Genomic DNA, 17,526 nt, shown 5'->3' with positions numbered 1-17,526 from the left:
ACAGAGTTGGTAGACATGTTCTCTACCTACGAGGAGCTTACAGACTTGAGGTAGTATTTATTGGTACAGTTCTAAGTGCTTGGGAAATATAGGATAAAGAAGTGAAGTATTCCCTGTACACAAGGATCTTACACTCGAAACAGGAAAGACAGGCATAAAAATACTTGCAACTTCTCAGCCCTTGAGAGGCATCGCTTTAATCAGGTCCTCCGGGGAGCAAAATACTAGCGTCGAATTCCTTCTACCTGTCCAAATCTGGTTTGAGAATTGGGATTTGGAGCAAATATTGATGCTTGTTAGATGCCATGAAACAAAGGAGTAAGATAGTTGAGTCTTCACTTGGGCAACGGGGTAGAAGGTTGACTGGTAGATGGTTTAACCCCATGCCTCAGCTGCTGTAAAAAATAACTTTTTTTTCCCTGCTGGCCTCTCCTAGGTAATTCTCTCTTTAACGACAAGCCTTGTAGGACGGTCATTGACGTGAACTTTGAATCCCAATTAGACGGTAAGGCAGTTATCCCGCGAATAACCTTGAAGCTTCGATGCGTGTGGGGTTTAGTTTTGCCTGGAAAATCGTAGACCACCTGGCCTGAAGGAGAATATGTGGGAGTGGGGTTGAACACAAGAAAGACTTTAAAACGTAAAGAAAGCGTAAAAGCTCTTTCCTCCGTGAAACGTTCTGCTCTCTTTGCATGGTAATTTTAATAGTGATATTTGTGAGGTGCTTACTATGTGCCAAGCATTGTATTAAGCACTGGGGAAGACTCAAGATAATCATGTTGGACACAGTCCCCATCTCACGTAGAGCTCACAGTCTAATTGGAGGGAGAACAGATATTGAATGTCCATTATGCAGATGGGGAAACTGAGATAGAATTTAAGTGACCTGCCTAAGGTTACCCGCCGGTAAGCGGCGGAGCTGGGATCAGAACTCTAATCTTCTGACTCCCAGCCCCAGGCTTTTTCCACACAAGTATGGAGAGCAAGCATCTGGAGAGATTCTGGCCAATGATTAGACTGTAAGGTTGTTGCAGGCAGGGTACGTGTCTACCAACTCCGTTGTGTCGTAGTCTCGATAAATACGGTGGATCGATTGATTCCTTCCCTTTTGTTTTGCAGTGGACAGAGTGCCTCCATCCACCCTGCTCGTTCACAGGCTCATTTTCCAGTTCATAGAGGAGCAGGGATCCTGGAAGGAGGCTTACCCAACCCAACTCCAGATACCCAAGGTAAGGTCCGCCCGATGGGATGGGGACGAGAGCCCCTCCGAACGAGCAAAGCTAGATTCGGATGCAGCCCCGGGGCTTCCGAAACCAGGTCCCGTGGGAGGACCCAGTTGGGTGGTCGGGGGGCTTTTTGTTCAGAGAGAGAGAAAAAAATGCACTCATCCTTCTCCTTTCTTGCCCTCCTTCAGATGCTGCACGACTTCTCTCTGGTAGTGAGCCGCTGCCGCCTCCTGGGAGACGAGATTGAGTTTCTGAGTAGATGGGGCCCGAAGTACAGCCTCATCAAGATAGCCGTGAACGGAAACGAGTGAGTGACATGCGGGGAGCCTGCTTCCGGCTTCTTCCTCCGTCTGATTCCCCTGCTCCTCCTTCATCTGCTCCTTCTTCACCTGCTTCTCCTTCACCTTTTCCACCTCCTCCTCATCATCACCACCCGTCCTTCCCTCCCAGTCACAGCCAGCAGCGCAATCAGCCCCACAAAAATCTGCACTCCGCTCCTCCATTGAATCCCCGCTGGGCATCCACCGGTCCCCGGAGTTATTCAGAGTGGCTGGTTCCCTGTCCCCTAGCTCGCCCTCCCTCACTCCTGCTCACACTCCCTTCCCTACAGGGTGAAGCTCTTATTCTCCAGCACCGCATCCTTTGCAAAGTTTGAGCTGACGATGTCTCTGTCGGCCAGCTACCCAATGGTCCCGCTGCCCTTCACCTTCCAGAACCGCATTGGGAAGATCAGGTGAGTGAAGTTAGGGGGAACCAAGGGAGACCTGGCCATTTGGCTCCCTTCCCTCTGGACCCCTAGAGATCCGTGGGAGGATCTGACACCGGCGCAGCCAGGCGACCGTGAAAGTGGGGGGCTCGGACAGATCCTCCCAACCCATCCCCAATGGAGGAGGCTCTCTGAAGTGGCAAGAGCCGGGCCCCGGGACAGCCAGGCAGTTCAGTAACGGTCAGGAGGTGGTCCTGGGCCCCGAAGGGAATGTCCAGCTCTGCCTCCCCAAGGCCAGGGCCCTGCCCACCCCTCTCCATTTTGTGCTGCTCTGGCTGTGGCCGAGTGAGACGCGGCAGGACCCGCCCCTCGGACCGAGCCCGAGTTCCACCGTTTGCCATTTCGCCAGCCACGGGGAGGGGCTCCGGGTTGCACACTCTGCCCCGGGCCCCGGGCCCTGGGCCGCCTTTCGATTCCGTCACCTGGCCATCAGTGTGGCCCGGTTGAGTTGCCGTGGGCCTCCTTTGTCCTCGAGAGAGCGGTCTCTTGGAGACCAGCCGGGAAAACTTTCCCGGCATGCGGTGCAGGCCCCGGGGAACTCAGTCTCCCGCTTGCCCTCTCCAGCCAAGATGACGTGGCCGCCGTCCTGTCCAGAGTGCCCCTGGGCTCCAACTACCTGAAGACCGCCGTCCAGCTCATTCACCGGGATCTACTCCAAGGACCCCCCAAGGGCCCGCTAAGTCCCGGAGAGGCACCTCAGTGACATAAACGGATCCTCTTCCTCCTCGAGAGCAGCTTTCCGCTGGCGGTCCGGGCGACTTTGGCCCGATGGAGCCACGGCTAGCGGTGCCGGGTCAGCGGGGCACCGCTTGGTTCCGTGGCGATAACTTGGACAGCTGGGAGAACCCAGCTCCAAACCAGAGCAGCTCTTGGGGGTTGGGAGGGGAGGCCGAGTCCACTGGTGAAGAGAACAAGTGGCTTCCCCCGGGGTCGGGGGAGCCCTGTTGGCACCCCTGTGCCAGGTGCCTTGAGCATCGCCCGTTCTTCTTGTTCCTGTTTCTTGACCAGCCCCGTTTCGGCTGAGAAACGTCTCCCCGAGCTGCCCCAGGAACCCTGCCCGTCAGGTCAGGCCAGTGAATACAGGTCCACTGGACCGACCGCCTCTTCTGACTTACGGTCGTTTGGCTGTGTCGGGGTCCCCGGGGATTTAAATGTGCTAACCCCCTTTCTCGCACAAGAGTGGGGCCGAGTTGAAATCTGTCCTCGGGGGAGGCGAAGCACTGGAGTAGGTGGCCTGTGGCCAGCGGGCGGCAGACACCTTTTCCTCCTAAGGAGGGTTCCGCCCGGGGGGATGTCAGAACCCCTTTCGACGTCTTATGCGCCCCCACCCCACCGTCCGGTGGGTCCACCTCCACCTCCCCTCCCGGGTCCGGTTCATCCAACCGTTCCCCATAGCAATGTGAACAGGGCTTCCTGAGGGGCGCGAACTCTGACACCCCACCCCCCGCATCCAACAGCACTTCCCTGACCCCGGTTGGCTTTTCCCTCTTTCCACCCTGGAATCCGGCCAACGGGTAACATCGGCATCTGACTCAGGCTCCTCCACAGACAGAGTGTGTTGTCTCTCTAAGGCTGGCCTAGGGGAGGGCGGGTGACCTACACCCCTGCTCTCGGCGCCTATTGAGCGTCTGAGCGAGGCGAAAGGTCGGTGCTTTCTCGCCGACCGGGCAGGGACAGGTGCTGACTCGGCTCGCGGTCAAGCTGAGCTCCCGCGTTCCTTCTTCAGCACCGGCGTCCCTTTGCCGTAACGAACTCCGGGGAACTCTCCGTGGGCCCTTGTCGCAAATCTCAGGGAGCCTCCATGTCGGCGCACCACCGGGGCCCTCGCCCTCCCTGGAGAGAAACCAAACCTCTTGCCTGTGATCCGGGAGTCCTGAACCCAGATCCTGGGGGGAAACAGCTAGGGAGCGTGGCCCGTCGGCCCTCTCGCCCCTTGGTTTCTGTATGTTTGTAAAGTTTACCGTTTCTGTTAATTATCTGTCTTCTTCCGGTGCTCTGAGAGAACGGAAAGGTATTTAATAAAGTTTGTTTTTACTATTAGCAGCTGGTGTCTTTCACTCCCCCAATTCCTTTTTGGGGATGTGCTGGAGAATAAAATTCCCTCGAGCTAAAAAATGGTCCCAGGACTCACCTCCCACTTTTCCTAATCTTAGATCCTGCCAAGAAACCCCGGGAGAGGCCGAGCTCTGGTGAGTGAGGGACAGGAGTCCTGAGGGTGAGCCGTCTTAGGTCTCACCAACCCGAGTCCTGTTTCAACCCCAGGAGTGTCGCGGCTCTGGCGGCCAGCCTACTCCTTCCTGTTCTGAGTGGAAGCTGCACATACTTTTAGAAAGGCTTTCCACTTTAATGCTCACTAAAGGCCTTCAGTCATCTGTCATCCAAGGACTGCAAAAAGAGACTCCTAATGGCCCAGGATGGGTTCTGGGAGCCATCAATCGATCAATCAGTTGTATTTATTGAGCACTTACTGCGTCCAGAGCATTGTACTAAGCACCTGAGAGACTACAATATGATGGAGTTGGTAGACACGTTCCCTGACCTCAAAGGGCTTACAGTGCAGAGGGGTCGGGATGAAATAGCTGAATAAATAACTTTCATTCATTCAATAGTATTTATTGAGCACTTCCTATGTGCAGAGCACTGTACTAAGCGCTTGGAATCTACAAATCGGTAACAGATAAAGATAGTCCCTGCCCTTTGACGGGTGGAGCACCTGGCTCTCGGGACAGGAAGACCTTTCTCTCTCACCTGGATGGTAGAAGAAGGAGGGAACTGTATTTTGGGTGCTGGTGGGTTTATGGAACCCTTTATTTCTCTTAACTTTGCTAAAACTTCAGCTTATACACATCATGTACAGAATACATCTTCCCAAATCTTAACATTCCTGCCTGATTTCATCCTGTTTTTTGCAAGTGAAACACTCCAATTTAGCGTAATAATTGTATGCGTTCAGCGCTTACTATGTGCCAACCATTGTATCAAGTGCTAGGGTAGATACAAGATAATCAGGTCCCACATGGGGCTCACAGTCTAAGTAGGGAAAACAAGTATTGAAACCCCATTTTTTAGATGAGGTAACTGAGGACCAGAGAAGGGCTGTGACTTGCCCAAGGTCACCCAGCAGACAAGTGGTAAAGTGAAGATTAGAACCCAGGTCCTCTATTCCCAGGCCTGCATTCTAACCAGTAGACCAAACAGGCCCCGGTTGTTATTAATAATTATAGTAATGGTATTTGTTAAGCAATTACTATGTGCCAAGCACTGTTCTAAGCACTTGGGTAATAATAATAATAATAATGGTGTTTGTTAAGCACTTACACTGTGCCAAGCACTGTTCTAAGCACTGGAGTAGATACAAGGTAATCAGGTTGTCCCACTTGGGGTTCACAGTCTTAATCCCCATTTTACAGAAGAGGTAACTGAGGCCCAGAGAAGTTAAATGACTTGCCCAAAGTCACCCAGCTGACAAAGGATGGAGGCGGAATTAGAACCCACAACCTCTGACTCCCAAGCCCGGGCTCTTTCCACTAAGCCACGCTGCTCCTCAGCGTGTAGATACAAAGTAAATCAGGTTGTCCCATGTGGGGCTCACAGTCTTAATTTCCATTTTGCAGATGAGATAACTGAGGCACAGAGAGATGGCCACCACCACACTGAGCCCCTCCCCGTCCCCCCGGCCCTCTGCTCTTCCCCCTTCCCCTCCCCTCAGCACTGTGCATATTTGTATATATTATTTATTACCCTATTTATTTTGTTAATGAGGTGTATAACTCCATGATTCTATTTATCCTGATGATGTTTTTTGTTTTGTTCTGTTTTGCCTTGATGTCTGTCTCCCCCGTTTAGACTGTGAGCCCATTACTGGGCAGGGATGGTCTATCTCTGTTGCCGAATTGTACACTCCAAGTGCTTAGTACAGTGCTCTGCACATAGTAAGCGCTCAATAAAGAAGCAGAGTGGCTCAGTGGAAAGAGCCCAGGTTTGGGAGTCGGAGGTTGTGGGTTCTCATCCCGGCTCTGCCACTTGTCAGCTGTGTGACCTTGGGCAAGTCACTTAAATTCTGTGCCTCAGTTCCCTCATCTGTAAAATGGGGATGAAGACTGTGAGCCCCAAGTGGGACAACCCGATTCCCTTGTGTCTCCCCCAGTGCTTGGCACATAGTAAGCGCTTAACAAATACCAACATTATTATTTTTATTATGGTTATTGTTATTATTAGAGAAGCAGCGTAGCTCAGTGGAAAGAGCCCGGGCTTGGGAGTCAGAGGTCATGGGTTCGAATCCCGCCCCCGCCACTTGTCAGCTGGGTGACTGTGGGCCAGTCACTTCATTTCTCTGGGCCTCAGTGACCTCATCTGTAAAATGGGGATTAAGACTGGGAGCCTCACAAAGGACAACCTGATGACCTACCCCGGCGCTTAGAACACTGCTCTGCCCGTAGTAAGCGCTTAACAAATACCAACATTTTATTTTTGCTTTATTAGTAGTGGTAGGTTCGAATCCCGGCTCTGCCACTTGTCAGCCGTGTGACGGTGGGCAAGTCACTTCACTTCTCTGGGCCTCAGTTCCCTCAGCGGTAAAATGGGGATTAACTGTGAGCCTCACGTGGGACGACCTGATTACCTGGATCTCCCCCAGCGCTTAGAACAGTGCTCTGCACGTAGTAAGCGCTTCACAAATCCCAACATTATTAATATTATTGAATGAATGAATGAAGGAGCCGAGGCCCCGAGGAGCCGGCGGGCGGGGCTGGGGGGGGGCCGCGGTGCGTGCCGGGAGTTGTAGTCCTGGCGGCGGCCCCTGACACGGACGCGCAGGCGCGTCACCGCCTCTCTGGGTCACGTGGCCCATCGGCGGCGGCGGTTTGGCGGGCTTTCCGAAGGCGTGCGCGTGCAGAGGCGAGGCCGGGGGGCGCGCTCGCGGGCGCGCGCAATCAGGTGAGTGGCAGGTCCGGGTGAGGGGCGGCCCGGGGGGTCCGGGCCTGGTTCTCCCCCAGCCCGTCCTGCGCCCCGGGACCCTCCGCCGTTTTGGCGGTCAGCGGTCCAACCGACGCTGACCGGTCCTGAGAGGGGCGTCATGGCGGCGTTGGCGGCCCCCTCCTCCTCCTCCTCCTCCTCCTCAGGAAGGCTCCCTTGGCCGGAAACCGCCGCAAGGGACGATGGGGGAAAAGCCAAAGTGGCCCCAAGTTTGCCCCTGAGGAGACGGGCCTCGCCCCACTCATTCCTTCATTAAATCGCCTTTATTGAGCGCTTACTGTGTGCAGAGCACTGCACTGAACAGTTCGGCCACAGACAGAGACCAGCAACGGGCTCACGGGCCAAAATAAGAGCAACTCCACCGTCCCTGGCTGGACTTGAACCCCCAACCTTTGCTTTAACAGCTGAAGGCGCTCACCGATTGCGCCACATCTCGCCACTGAGCTACGCTGTTTCTCTAATAATAACAATAATAAAAATAATGTTGGTATTTGTTAAGCGCTCAAGGTTAAGGTTGGCGTCTCTTAAGCTCTTACACTGTGCTAAGCGCTGGGGGAGATACAAGGTCATGGGGTTGTCCCACTTGGGGCTCACAGTCTTCATCCCCATAATAATAATAATTTTGGTATTTGTTAAGCACTTACTATGTGCAGAGCACTGTTCTAAGCGTTGGGGTGGACACGGGAATCAGGTTGTCCCACGTGAGTCTCACAGTTAATTCCCATTTTACAGATGAGGTCACTGAGGCCCAGAGAAGTGAAGTGACTTGCCCACAGTCACCCAGCTGACAAGTGGCGGAGCTGGGATTCGAACCCATGGCCTCTGACTCCCAAGCCCGGCCTCTTTCCACTGAGCCACGCTGCTTCCCCAGTGTTATAGATGAGGGAACTGAGGAAATGAGAAGTGAAGTGGCTTGTCCAAAGTCACCCAGAAGACAAGTGGAGGAGTCGGGATTAGAACCCACGACCTCTGACTCCCAAGCCCGGGCTTTGTCCACTAAGGCACGCTCCTTCTCTGCCTCCCAGAAGCAGCCTCCCAGTCAATCGTATTTATCAATTATTATCCTGGCCTTTGTTAAGCACTTACTATGTGCCAGGCCCTAAGCGCCAGGGTGGCTAATAATAATAATGGTATTTGTTAAACTCTTACTATGTGCCAAGCACTGTTCTCAGCACTGGGAGAGATACAAGGTCATCAGGTCATCCCACGTGGGGCTCACAGTCTTAATCCTCATTTGACAGATGAGGGAACTGAGGCACAGAGAATTATGTTGGTATTTGTTAAGCGCTTACTATGTGCAGAGCACTGTTCTCAGCGCTGGGGTAGATACAGGGTAATCAGGTTGTCCCACGTGAGGCTCACAGTTAATCCTCATTTTACAGATGAGGAAACTGAGGCACAGAGAAGTGAAGTGACTTGCCCAAAGTCACACAGCTGACGAGTGGCGGAGCCAGGATTAGAACCCATGACCTCTTGACACCCAAGCTTGTGCTCTTTCCACTAAGCCACGCTGCTTCTCCAAGCAAATCAGGTTGGACACAGTCCCTGTCCCCCATGGGGCTCACCCTCTTAATCCCCATTTTACAGATGAAGGAACCAGAGAAGTGAAGTGACTTCTTAATCCCCATTTTGAGGTCACTGAGGCCCGGAGAAGTGAAGTGATTTGCCCAACGTCACCCAGCAGACAAGTGGCGGAGCTGGGATTAGAATCCACGACCCGACTCCCAGGCCCAGGTTCTACACATTGTGCTTGCTGCTTCTGTCTATTTATTGAGTGCTTACTGGGCGCAGACTCCCGGAAGGAAGGAGCCACCCCCTTTGGAAAGTAACCAACACTCTGCCCTCTAGAAAACGCCAGGGTTGGCATCCTAAAGTGAGAGCTGTGTTGGGTCCACACCGGCTCAATCAGTCGTATTTATTGAGCGCAGTGCAGTGCACTGTCCTAAGCGCTTGGGAGAGGACTATACAACAGTTGTTAGACGAGTTCCCTGCCCACAAGAGTTTATAATCTAGAGGGGAGACGGATATTTTAAAAAGTTGCGGATTTGTGCCGCAGTGTTGTGAATAAAGGGTAAAAATTCAAGTACAAAGGCGACGCAGAAGGGAGCGGGAATAGGGAGAATGGGGGCTTAGTCTGAAAAGTCGAAGATTGGGGAGGAGCTTCAAAGGAGGGAGGATAAATGTTCATTCCCGTTTTATCGATGTGGAAGCTGAAGCACAGAGAAGTGAAGTGACTTACCCAAAGTCAGGCAGCAGACAAGGTGGATTAGCACTCGAATCCTCTGACTCCCCACCCGCGCACTTTCCCTTAGGCCACCCTGCCATTGTTGGAGTGACTATTCATGATATTCATAATCTACATAATTTTCATAATCTACAAGCTTGGAAAAAGCTGTAAGGCTGCCACTTTGGTTTGTTTGAGTCATTCAATTTATAATCTTCATTAAACCCAGTGTATCTTATCCAAATGATAATACTAATAATTGTGGTATTAAGTGCTTACTGTCTGTGAAATGTTGTAATAATAATAATGATGATGGTATTTGTTAAGTGCTTACTATGTGCCAAGCATTGTTCTAAGCGCAGGGGTAGATTACAGGCTGTCCCAGATGGGGCTCACAGTCTTCATCCCCATTTTACGGATGAGGGAACTGAGGCACAGTGAAGTGACTTGCCTCAGGTCACACAGCAGACAAGTGGCAGAGGCAGCATTGGAAACCTACATCCTCTGACTCTCAAGCCTGTGCTTTTTGCCTCTAAGCCATGTTGGGCTAAGCACTATGATAGGTACAAGATTCTCAGGGGGTTCACAGTCTAAGTAGGAAGGAGAACAAGTATTGAATTCCCATTTTGCAGATAAAGGAATTGAGGCATAGAGAAGTGAAATGACATGGCCAAGGTCACACAGCAGATAAGGGGGGGATGTCAATCTGACAGTCAAAATCACTGTACTTCTACTGTGTGCAGTGTATTAAGTGCTTGGGGGAATTCAGTAGAGGGAAGTTGTATGGCCTAGTGGAAAGAGCCCGGATCTTAAATTCATAAGACCTGGGTTCCGATCTCGGCTCCGTGCGTCAGTCCTATTTATTAAGCACTTACAGTGTGCAGAACACCGTGCTAAACACCGGAGTACACTATAACAATGAACAGACACATTCCCTGCCCACAGTGAGCTTACAGTCTAGAGGGGGTGACAGCAATTAATAGAAATAAATAACTGATATGGCCTTGGGCAAGATCTCATAACTGCTCTGTGCCTCTGTTTCCTCATCTGTAAAATGGGGCTTCAGTGATTCAATACCGTTTCTCTCTTCCCCTTAGACTGTGAGCCCCTCATGGGTGAGGAATTGTGTAAGCACCTGACATACCACAATTATTACGTTATAGACAATCCGTGCTCACATGGAGATTGCAATCTAGTAGGGGTGGTGGACCCAAAATAGTTGAAAGATTGGAGGAAGAAGGAAAAGGCGAGTGAATGTTCGGTTGAACGTTTCCTCTTCTCCCACTCCCTTCTGTGTCACCCTTCCACTTGTAAACGCACCCTTTATTCACCCTTCTTTCAGCCCCGCAGCACTTACGTACGTGTGTATCCGTAATTTATATTAATGACCGTCTCCCGCTTTAGACTGTAAGCTCATTGTGCCTACCAACTGTTATATTCCACTCTCCCAAGCGCTCTGGACGCAGTAAACACTTAATAAATACGATTGACTGACTAGTTTTGCTTCTCTCGCAGACCCCCTGGGCTCCCCTCACCCGGCCCTGACCAGGTGGGGGCTAGGTGGGACCCCGAGACGTCTCTCTCTGTGGGTGGAGCTACCAGGTGCGGGGGCGACCAGCCAGGGGGAGGGTCACGCCAGGAAATTTAAATCAAAAACCAGCTCCGTCTCCAATTCTCCTCAGGTCCGGTTTCTCGTCAAGGAGGCGGCGCCGGACCCCGGGCGGGGAGGATGGCCATGCAGATGCAGATGGAGACCGGCGCGGACACCTCAGTGGCGGAGGAAAACTTTGGCCCGCAGCCCATAACCCGGCTGGAGGTACGCAAACCCTCTCCACCCCCCTCAAATCTAGGGCCTCTACCCCACGTCCAACCCCGCGGGGCCCCTGGAAATCACTCTCTTGGTGGTGGTCAAGATGGACCCGCCCTCTCCGGGATAGAGAACGTCACTCTTTAGCGGAGCCCAGAACATCGCCCGAACATTAATTTGAAGGCTGTCTCTCTGTCGCTGAAGGGAACGATCCCCGAGGAGAGCTCTGACTGAGAGATCAGCCCCCGGCCGACACGCCACCCCGTTAGCTTCAATTTAACCGTTCTGTGACCCACGCTTTGGTAATGAAGAGGCTGCCCTCTTGTCCCGCTTGTGGCTTGTTTATAGTGTTTTTCTGAAATGGGAGACGCATGGAGCTCGAGCCCCTGGGAGACTCGGACTCTGGCCAGCCTCCTATTCATGAAAGCCATCAGTCGATCATCTTTATTGAGTGCTTACTGTGTACAGAGCACTGTACTAAGCACTTGGGAGAGGACAGTGCGACAGTATAACAGACTCCTGTCCTGCCCACAACGAGCTTAGCTGCTCTGTCACCCCATGGAAGCAGCGTGGCCTAGTGCATAGAGCATGGGCTTGGGAGTCAGAAGGACCTGGGTTCTAATTCTGGCTGTGCCACTTGTCAGCTGGGTGACTTCACTGGGCCTCAGTTCCCTCGTCTGTAAAACGAGGATTAAGACTGTGAGCCCCAAGTGGGACCAGGGATTGTGTCCAGCCTGCTGAACTTGTATCTTCAACAGCACCAGGTACGTAGTAAGCGCTTAACAAATATCATCATGATTATTATTATTATTTGACATGGGGGGGGCACCACTCTTCTTGGGGGAGTAGCTCCCGCTCCCCCCATCATCGCTTAAGGCTCTCTCCCCCAGCCCGGGGACACTTCCCTCGAGTGAGGGCGGGAGGCCACCTGGCCCCGTGCCCTTAGAAGAGTTTCTCTGGCTCCGTAGCAATGCGGCATCAGCGCCAACGACGTGAAGAAGCTGGAGGAAGCCGGGTTTCACACGGTGGAGGCCGTGGCCTACGCCCCTAAGAAAGAGCTGATCAACATCAAGGGCATCAGCGAAGCCAAAGCCGATAAGATCCTGGTAAGCCCCGACCCGGTCCACCAGGGGAAGCTCCGACTTGGCTCTCGGTTCTGTTTAGGCGCCCGCCCGATCGGCCCATCTGGAGCCGGGTGATTTGGGTCCGGCCGACGAGGATTCGGATTCGGTCCTTTCCTTCCCCGCCGGCATCAGATTAATGTCCGTCTGCCCCTCCAGACTGTAATGTCGCTATGGGCAGGAAATGTGTCCGTTTGCTGTTACAGTTCAGTGCTTTGTATACAGTGCCCGATAAATGTGATCGAAAGAACGAGTGACCGTCATCAGTGGTATTAATTGATTACTCACTGGCTGCCATGATGTTTATCGAGCACTAACGGCTTGCAGAGCACTGTACTGAGCGCTTGGGAGGGAATGCTACAACAGAGTTGGTAGACACGTTCCCCGCCCACAGCGGGCTTACAGTCGAGCCTCCCGGAAAAAGCAGGTGTCCGTTTTAATCAGCCTGTCAGGTACCACCCTGGTTTGCCGAGGCGCCTCCGTCCTAGGAAAAAAGATGGCACGGTCCGTACCTGCTGGTCTGTTTCGTTAGCACCGAGGATCTCTCGTCTCTCCCAGCGCGAGGACCTCACTGTCTAGATACTACTTGGTGAGGTATTGTAGGAATAACACGTACTGAATGCAGCACTGGGGGTAGTGAATAGAGCCCGGGCCTGGGAGACAGAAGGTCGTGGGTTCTAATTCCAGCTCTGCCACTTGCCTGCTGTATGACCTTGAGCAAGTCACTTCCCCTCTCTGGGCCTCAGTTACCTTATCTGTAAAATGAGGATTAAGACCGTGAGCCCCAAGTGGGACATGGGCTCTCTCCGAGCTGGTTAGCTTGGTATCTACCCCAATGCCTAGTGTATTGTTTGGCACATAGTAAGCGCCTAAAAATATCATTGAAAAAAGAAAAAAAACGGTGGCAAAGGCAGTGTTAGAACCCAGGTTCTCTGACCTCCAGGCCCGTGCACTCTTCACTAGGCCTTGCCGCTTCTCTCGGACTCCTTGGGTCCAATAGACCAAGGCAGTCGGAAACTCCCCCAGCTTATCTGGATGCCCAAGTGAGCCCACATCAGGGGGTTGGGAGGATGGTCAAGAAAAGCTCGATATTCCCTGGCGGGGGGCTGGGGTTAGAGAGGCAGCTGAATGGGCCTTATTTTGCTCCTTGGCTCAGTGAACGGGACATTCTGTTTGTGTGCCTGAAGCCTGCCGGGAAACCCGAACAGCAGGGAAAGAGCAATTGTGAAGGGCTTCCGCCTCAGAACAGAGAGATGCGTCTTGGGTGACTCATTCATTTCCTAAAGGCCTGGCGAGGTCGGCTGGCATTCCGGCCGTGGGCCTGATGGATCTTTCCTGGGCTAGACTGGGGAGGGGAAGGTTCGGCTAGACTACTTGGGAGCTGTTGCCCCTCCCCATCAGTCCCCCACGGGGGCCAGCATCGCTGCCGGTGTCGACTCTCCCCCGCCTCTAGCTCTGTCTGTCTCTCTCTAGACGGAGGCGGCTAAGCTCGTCCCGATGGGCTTCACCACCGCCACCGAATTCCACCAGCGGCGGTCGGAGATCATCCAGATCACCACGGGCTCCAAAGAGCTGGACAAGCTGCTGCAAGGTAGCGATCCCCCTGCCTCGGTCGGCAGGGGCCGCGAGCGAGAGCCGGGGTCCTGCCCTTCAAGTCTTCCCAGGCCGACAGCTCCCTCCCGGGCCCATCTGTAAGACGCGGCCAAGCCACTTGCCCTCCCTCCCCGCCTCCCTCCGTCGTAGACCGTGTTGTGAGGGGCCAGGTCCATTATGCGGCGTCTCCCTCAGCACCGAGCACGGTACATGTCACTGAGTCGTATTTATTGAGCGCCTCCTGCACGCAGTGCACTCTACTCGGCGCTTGGGAGAGTATAATAGAACAACCAACGGACACACTCCTTGCCCACAGTGAGCTTGCAGTCTAGAGGGGGAGACGGACGTTAATATAAATTTTATATTGGCACGTAGTGAGTGTGTAGTCAAGCCTGGAATGGACCAGCGGAAGCGCTTATGCGGTAACTCCGGCCGTGGCCAGAGCGGAAGGAGAGAGCACACTGCGGTGCTGAGCACTGAGGTATACGAGAGGTTAAACAGGTCGAGGGATGTGCTCTGAGAGCAATCGGTCAGTAGCATTGACGATGGCACGCCTGCTGCGGGCCGCGCATGCTACTGATGGATCGGGCGACTGCAATAGTGTCAAACAGTAGTACTTATCGAGGGCTTATTGTGTGCAGAACACTGTACCGATCGCCTGGGAAAGTACAACACAGGATCGGGAGACCCCGATCCCTGGCCTCAAGGGGCTCCCGGTTTCTCCCCCTCACCTTTCCAGGGGGCATCGAGACGGGCTCCATCACGGAAATGTTCGGGGAGTTCCGGACCGGAAAGACCCAGATCTGCCACACCCTGGCCGTGACCTGCCAGGTGAGTCATTGGTACCTTGCCGGAAGCTGGCGGGGAAGGGGACAAGACAGTGAGATGGTTTTGCCCAGCCAGATCTGCAGCTCAGCCCAGCTTCCTCCCCATTCCCTCCGCCGCCCCTCCCCCAAGGCCTCGAGAAAGCTGGGGAGGGGGCCGAGAATGCCGTATTTCAGAGGTTCTGTCACCCGCCCAACCCCCCCATGTGCCTTTCTCCTAGTCCAAAGGAGCGGGTGTGGCTACTAGGGGTGGTCTGAAGCCCTGGTGGGCCCAGGGGACTGGGTTTGTTTGGGCCTGAGGGGACCCCGAGGAGCCCGTGGCAAAGGATGGGAAGGGGTTCCCCAGGAACCTGGCAGGGCACAGCTGTGGCATCCCACCTGGGGTCACTTGGGCCTGGGATTTCCAGAGCCCCCATCGGGAAGGTCTTGGGGTGTGAGGGACTGAGAAGTTCCCACCGGAGGGGCTGGAGATCAGGTGGAACGGGTGGCTTGCAACTGGGCAGTGTTGGGGTCTTGTCAGGGCCTAAGGGACCGGGTTGCCCCTTCAGAGCCTGAAAGGGGGTGGAGGCTTTAATAATCATCACTGTGGTGTCTGTTAAACGCTTACTATGCACCGGGCACTTTACTAAGCAGCGAGGTGGGTACAAGCACATCGGGTTGGACACAGTCTCTGTCTCACGGCCTCAATCCCCATTTTACAGATGAGGCAACTGAGGCGCAGAGAAGTAAAGTGACTTGCCCAAGGTCCCACAGCAGACAAGTGGCAGAGCCGGGATTAGAACCCGGGTCCTTCAGACTCCCGGGCTCTATCCACTAGGCCACGCTGCTTCTCATTGTGGTCGTAGGTAGATGTTAGCGGAAGGGACTGGGGAGCGAAGGCGGTCTGCCCAGCTGTGTCCCTTTGGTCTATCAGACACCGAAGCCCTGGAAGTTGGGGCGGCACCCCGGGGATCCCTCTCCTCCCAGCCGTGGCCGGAGGACCCGGCCCGCGCTCACTGTGCGCCGTCCGCTTTGTCGCTCTCTCTCCAGCTCCCTATCGACCGGGGCGGCGGCGAGGGGAAGGCCATGTACATCGACACCGAGGGCACCTTCCGGCCCGAGCGGCTGCTGGCGGTGGCCGAGAGGTGGGTTCTCGGGGCGTCTGTTCCTCCCTCCCTCCCTCCCTCTCCCACGGGTGCCTGCTAGCTGAGACTCGTTCCACTGTCCTGTTGAATTCAGTTGGGCCAACGGTCAGCACCCACCCAGCTGCGGGTCAGCAACAGGTCGCGGGAGCCCCCGCTGCCCTCCCCGCAATATCAGCCAGCCTCCCGCGGGGTGGGCCTGAGCGCCCCTCCAGCCACCCGCCTGGCTCTAGGAGCCAGTTGGCCTGGGTGTTGGGCAGCAGACCCGGAAGGCCACCGTGTTGCCCACCTCCAGTGTCTGTCGGAAGACGGGGATTCACCCTGGCGGGTCAGAGAAACACTGCCCTCCATTTCGCGTGCCCCCTGCCCTCCTACCTGGTTTTGCTCTTGGCTATTGGGAAGCCTTCTGAGCGCTGCCCTTCCCTCAGGCTCTGGCTCCCAGGGAAGGCCTGAGGAGCAGCTCTTTGCTCCCCGGGGCACACAGTGCCACCCCAGTGGGCACGAGGCAGGGAGGACTCTGGTCTCCGCCTCTCTAAAGGGGTGAGTTAAAATGAGTGGACCCCAGAAAGAGCGGTTGGCAGCTCCGGCCCAGCCTCCAGGTCTTCCTCCGCCCAGGTACGGCCTGTCGGGCAGCGACGTCCTAGACAACGTGGCGTACGCACGAGGGTTCAACACCGACCACCAGACCCAGCTCCTCTATCAGGCCTCTGCTATGATGGTGGAGTCCAGGTACCCGCTGGGGGGCGGGGAGCGCTGTCCAGGGACCGGGGGGTGGGGTGGCAGGGCCGGGGCTCCCCGGTGACGCCTACAGCCTCTGCGCTCTGGCCCCCTAGGTATGCCCTGCTCATCGTGGACAGCGCCACCGCCCTCTACAGAACCGACTACTCGGGCCGTGGGGAGCTCTCCGCCCGGCAGATGCACCTGGCCCGCTTCCTGCGGATGCTGCTGCGGCTCGCAGACGAGGTGGGTACCCCTCTGCCGCGGCACGGAACCTCTGCCCGCAGCGGCGGGCTCTGGGCCCCCCTCACTGCCACCAAGCTCCTAGCTGGGCAGGGGCAGCCCAGGGAGGACCAGGCCCCGAGGGACACTTCCTGACCGCGTTCCTCTCCCCGCCAGTTTGGCGTGGCGGTGGTCATCACCAACCAGGTGGTGGCCCAGGTCGACGGGGCCGCCATGTTTGCCGCCGATCCCAAAAAGCCCATTGGAGGAAACATCATCGCTCACGCCTCGACGACCAGGTGAGGGGCTGGGGACCCTGGGTGGAAGGCCCCAGTTGGTCTCCCCGGGGGAGGGCGCCGCGCCCCGGCCACCACGACCCCTGGACCCGGCCGGAACTGAGGCGGCCGGGCGACCTTTGTCCCCGGCCAGGCTGTACCTGAGGAAAGGGCGCGGAGAGACCAGGATCTGCAAGATCTACGACTCGCCCTGCTTGCCCGAGGCGGAAGCCATGTTCGCCATCAACGCCGACGGCGTGGGCGACGCCAAAGACTGAAGCCGGCCCCAGGCCTGGCTGGACCTTGCTGCCCAGGGGGCCGCCCGGAACATTTCCCCCACCGAGGGCCGTGGATTGGGCTCGCGGCACCAACTCGAGCCCACGTCTGGCCGAGGCCAGACTCCCCGACCCGCTCGGCTCCGTGAGTGCTGCTGCCCCTTGCGACGGGGGTGGGCGGCTGAGCGGGCCGGGGTCCGCCCCCACGTTCACACGGCTCTGTGGGTCCCGCGCGTTCTGTAGCCATCGGCAAGCAGAGAAATAAACAGCCTCCTTTCTGAGGCTCAGGGGAGGGCTCTCTGCCTCTGCTTCGGGCGGTGGGTGGGGCGGGAAGCTGGTGCCCTGGCCCTACACGGAGGGCCTTCCACACACACAACGCCA

At 55.4% G+C, this 17,526-nt stretch overlaps 2 protein-coding genes across 5 annotated transcripts in view; both read left to right on the top strand.

Moving 5' to 3' along the window:
• KNL1 (kinetochore scaffold 1) overlaps positions 1–4,032 on the top strand; it is a 38,718-nt gene extending 34,686 nt beyond the window's left edge. For both annotated transcript variants that reach the window (XM_029077853.2, XM_029077852.2), the window contains exons 22-26: positions 437–505; positions 1,120–1,229; positions 1,415–1,533; positions 1,837–1,959; positions 2,557–4,032. In XM_029077853.2, coding sequence (XP_028933686.1) covers positions 437–505; positions 1,120–1,229; positions 1,415–1,533; positions 1,837–1,959; positions 2,557–2,695 — 560 coding nt within the window. In that variant the 3' untranslated portion in view covers positions 2,696–4,032. The remainder of the gene's footprint in view (positions 1–436; positions 506–1,119; positions 1,230–1,414; positions 1,534–1,836; positions 1,960–2,556) is intronic.
• Positions 4,033–6,835: 2,803 nt separating this feature from the next.
• Positions 6,836–17,441, top strand: RAD51 (RAD51 recombinase). 3 transcript variants are annotated; one of them, XM_029078249.2, is made up of 10 exons: positions 6,836–6,927; positions 10,873–11,006; positions 11,966–12,103; positions 13,592–13,709; positions 14,451–14,542; positions 15,565–15,659; positions 16,272–16,385; positions 16,490–16,619; positions 16,773–16,894; positions 17,025–17,441. In XM_029078249.2, exons 2-10 carry the CDS (start codon positions 10,920–10,922, stop codon positions 17,146–17,148), a joined length of 1,020 nt encoding a protein of 339 aa, XP_028934082.1. In that variant the 5' UTR covers positions 6,836–6,927; positions 10,873–10,919; the 3' UTR covers positions 17,149–17,441. The 3 variants fall into 3 exon arrangements, with proteins under 3 accessions (XP_028934082.1, XP_028934084.1, XP_028934083.1); XM_029078251.2 differs by lacking the exon at positions 6,836–6,927 and adding an exon at positions 8,475–8,497; XM_029078250.1 differs by lacking the exon at positions 6,836–6,927 and adding an exon at positions 8,665–8,700.
• Positions 17,442–17,526: the final 85 nt, after the last annotated feature.

The sequence above is a fragment of the Ornithorhynchus anatinus genome, chromosome 13 (assembly GCF_004115215.2).
Source record: "Ornithorhynchus anatinus isolate Pmale09 chromosome 13, mOrnAna1.pri.v4, whole genome shotgun sequence".
Taxonomy (NCBI): Eukaryota; Metazoa; Chordata; class Mammalia; order Monotremata; family Ornithorhynchidae; genus Ornithorhynchus; species Ornithorhynchus anatinus.
Note: the sequence above shows the minus strand (reverse complement) of the source record. Positions and strands in the feature narration are given on the sequence as shown.

Bases quoted from the DNA above. Each gene is read 5' to 3' on its own strand.
- RAD51 (XM_029078249.2), top strand. From the start codon at position 10,920: ATGGCCATGCAGATGCAGATGGAGACCGGCGCGGACACCTCAGTGGCG. The intron at 11,007-11,965 runs GTACGCAAACCC...CTGGCTCCGTAG, and splicing joins AGCCCATAACCCGGCTGGAG to CAATGCGGCATCAGCGCCAA. The intron at 16,620-16,772 runs GTGGGTACCCCT...TCTCCCCGCCAG, and splicing joins TGCTGCGGCTCGCAGACGAG to TTTGGCGTGGCGGTGGTCAT.